Genomic DNA, 3592 nt, shown 5'->3' on the forward strand with positions numbered 1-3592 from the left:
CAAGCAAAGTCGCATGGGAAACAGCACCACCACTTGGTAAGATACATTTAACTTGTTAGCATATTAAAAATGTATACAGCTTAAGATAACAAATATATGCATGTGCATGAATACGTAAAGAAGTATATTTGATTGTTTTAAGACTTATTATGTATTTATTAATTTGCTAAAACTATGTTTTTGTGTTCGTTGCCTCAGGGCAACACTGTACCACTTTGACCACTTTTTTCCAGGCAATATCATGCAAGTGTGCAAATGTGCTCAGCTGTAAAATGATAAACCCAGTCAATGTTTTTACTTTACCATCTACTGATATTTACAGGAAATGGACACCAAAACCTTTTATGGGCAGAAGGGACACAATCAGGCTGTTAGGGCTATTCCGTCTGACAGTGAGGACAGTGAGCTTGATGGGAGTGAGAGTGAGGACAGTGAAGGTGAAGATAGTCAGGAAGAGTGGATCCCTGGATCAGGTTTGAAAAAATAGTTATGTTAGGGGTCCGTCAGTATCATTCAGCAGAGTACTAGTGTGTTTGTGTGTTTATTTGGCAAGCATATTGGATGAAAAAAGGTAAATAACAAATTAAAATGTGTGTTTCTATTTGTGCTTCCTGTGTTCTATTAGGAGAATGCATGTCTATTGAAAATGACACTGAGTCTGTCAATGAAGAGGAAGATGAAGATGAAGATGTAGCCGAAGTTGGTAATCCAAGCCTACCTCGGTGGAGAACAGTCCACAATCCATCCTACAATCCTTACCCAAAATGGCAGGGTGTATTGAGAAGTGATGAAATCCTCTCCCCCCTCCAGTATTTCAAGCAGTTTTTTTCTGAAGACATTCTAGAAATCATTGTTCAGCAGTCCAATTGATATGCAATGCAAAATAACCCAAACAAGCCCCTAAACCTCACAACAACAGAGTTAGAGCAGTTCCTGGGAACTGTTGTGTACATGTCACTGTTTGGTTTACCAAGGACCCGTATGTTTTGGAACAAAGCCTGCAGAGTGTCCCAAGTAGCTGACACCATGACCCTGAATAGATGGGAGGCCATTAAAAAATATCTTCACTTCAGCAACAATGAAGACAGGCAGGAGGAAGATAATGATCCATTACACAAGATCCGACCGCTTGTCACTCACCTAATCTCCAAACTGAAGTCGATCCCAATGCGTGAGAAGCTGGCAGTTGATGAACAGATGGTCCCATTCAAGGGAAGAAGTAGACTGAAGCAATACCTGCCATCAAAGCCCAAAAAATGGGGGTACAAAATACTCGTCTTGGCTGGCTCTGATGGTGTCCCGCACAACTTCGAAATTTACACAGGGAGAGCGGTACACCCCCCTGAGCTAGCAGATGTGGGAGCAAGTGGCAATGTTGTCCTCCGCCTGGCTCAGCCTATACCCAAGCAAGAGAACTACAAGCTCTTCTTTGACAACTGGTTCACAAGTGTCCCCCTTGTGCTCACACTGGCTCAGCAGGGGATTCACACGATTGGTACTGTTCGTTGCAACAGACTACCAGGCGTCAACTTAAAGTGCGATGCTGAGCTAAAGAAAAAAGGACGTGGATCGTTTGAAGAGAAGATGGCCATTGTTGGAGAAACCACATTGCATGTTGTGAAGTGGTATGATAACCGCACAGTTAGCCTTCTGAGTGATTACGCTGGAGCGTACCCTGTCAACAAAGTTGAAAGATGGGATCGCAAGCAAAAGCTTATCATGAAAGTCCCCCGCCCTGCTGTTGTAAAGGAATACAACAAGAATATGGGTGGGGTCGATCTGCTTGACTCACTGATTGCACTGTACCGGATCAAAATCAGATCAAAGAAGTGGTATCACCGGCTGGTGTTTCACTTCATAGACATGATTATCGTGACCGCCTGGCTGCTCTACATAAGAGATTGTGAAGGCACAGGCATGAGCAGGAAGGAACAAATGAGGCTGTATACCTTCAAATCATACATTGCTGAAGGTCTGCAAAAGAGTGGAAAGAGTTTGGAACGCAAGAGAGGTCGTCCCAGTCTCACAATTGCTGGTGAGTATGAGGACAAGAGAAGAAAAGGACCAGCAACTCCAATTCCGATCCCTGATGTTCGCCTGGATGCCACAGCGCACTGGATGAAAAGAAGGGGAGATGCAAGGTACCCGGGTGCACAGGCACACCCAAAGCCAAGTGCCAGAAATGTGATGTGCACCTCTGCTTCACATCCACAAGCAACTGCTTCCTGAGGTTTCACACAGAGTGAGAATGTCACACACACACACACACACACACACACACACACACACACACACACACACACACACACACACACACACACACACACACACACACACACACACACACACACACACACACACACACACACACACACACACACACACACACACACACACACACACACACACACAACACACACACACACACACACACACACACACACACACACACACACACACACACACACACACACACACACACACCACACACACACACACACATTTGGACATTGGTTAATATGAAATGTAAGCATGAAATGTTATTTGTTATTTTTTTTAAATGTGTTCCTGTTATATGTTGTAGCCAGTTGTGGTTATTTTTCTCAAATAAAACCTTTTGAATTCATATAGAGTTGTTTTTTCTATTTCTTCTGAATTGTAGAAATCCTTGGTGTTTCAATACCCTCGTAGCACAGTGTTGCCCTGAGGCAACAAACCAACCCTTGGTTGAGGGGTGTGGGGGGGTCACATTTTATAATTGATATAATATCAGGGACCCCTAAGCTCCTAAAATACATGGTGAAACATTTTTTTCCTCCCAAAATAAAAAGTCATGCCATAGAGGGTTAATGCATTTGTGGATGGTGTTTTACATTTACAAATCTACAGAGCATGGAGAAGAAAAAAAAAATTATTTGAAAAAAAAAAAAAAAAAAAGGTTTTGCGACCCCAGAAGTGGTTTCTTTTTGCTAAATCTCTCTAAAAAGGTCAAATGTCACTTGTTTTGCATCAATCTTGATACAGGGTACTTATATGTTGTACTTTGGATTCCTAAAGCTTTTAGTCTACCTTACCATCATCCAAGGGTAGTTTTCACTATAAGTAAAAAATAATTTTTGGACGGACACTATAATTTACAGTTTTTTACTATGTAAAATCTGAATTTTCTTTAAAGTGGACCTATCATGCTATATTTAAATGATATATTGTAGGGCCATACCTATATAAGGTATATTTATACGTTTCTGTTTTCAAAATACCAAACAGATCATGATTTTAAGCCATGCCTCATTTCGCTCTATTAGTTGTTCTCCAGCACTGTTTTTGCAGGGGGCTGATTCTGTGAGCTGCAACACACATGCACACCACTAACAGGCCACAGGCTCTGGGGCCGTCACAATGGACACCGGAAACTGTATTTTTCTTTACCGTTTTGTTTTAATTTCACAATAAAGTTGATAGTAATATTATGTTTGATATTATTATGTTTTATTAACTAGACCACTTGGCATAATACGATACACAATATGATATTACTTTATTAGTTAGTCTGAAATTTGATTTGCGTCACAGCAGCTCCATGTCCAACACC

The 3592-nt window shown here is 41.4% G+C and overlaps 1 protein-coding gene across 1 annotated transcript; it reads left to right on the forward strand.

Moving 5' to 3' along the window:
* The first annotated feature begins 325 nt into the window (after positions 1 to 325).
* Positions 326 to 2229, forward strand: LOC117470833 (piggyBac transposable element-derived protein 3-like). The gene is made up of 3 exons (XM_034115717.1): positions 326 to 473; positions 626 to 703; positions 920 to 2229. Exons 1-3 carry the CDS (start codon positions 326 to 328, stop codon positions 2227 to 2229), a joined length of 1536 nt encoding a protein of 511 aa, XP_033971608.1.
* The last annotated feature ends 1363 nt before the right edge of the window (positions 2230 to 3592 follow it).

This window comes from Trematomus bernacchii, unplaced genomic scaffold, assembly GCF_902827165.1.
Source record: "Trematomus bernacchii unplaced genomic scaffold, fTreBer1.1, whole genome shotgun sequence".
NCBI lineage: Eukaryota > Metazoa > Chordata > Actinopteri > Perciformes > Nototheniidae > Trematomus > Trematomus bernacchii.

Excerpts from the sequence above, each read along its gene's own strand:
- LOC117470833 (XM_034115717.1), top strand. The coding sequence starts at position 326 with ATGGACACCAAAACCTTTTATGGGCAGAAGGGACACAATCAGGCTGTT. Across the intron at positions 474-625 it reads AGAGTGGATCCCTGGATCAG|GAGAATGCATGTCTATTGAA; the intron begins GTTTGAAAAAAT and ends GTGTTCTATTAG. Across the intron at positions 704-919 it reads TGAAGATGTAGCCGAAGTTG|AGTTAGAGCAGTTCCTGGGA; the intron begins GTAATCCAAGCC and ends TCACAACAACAG.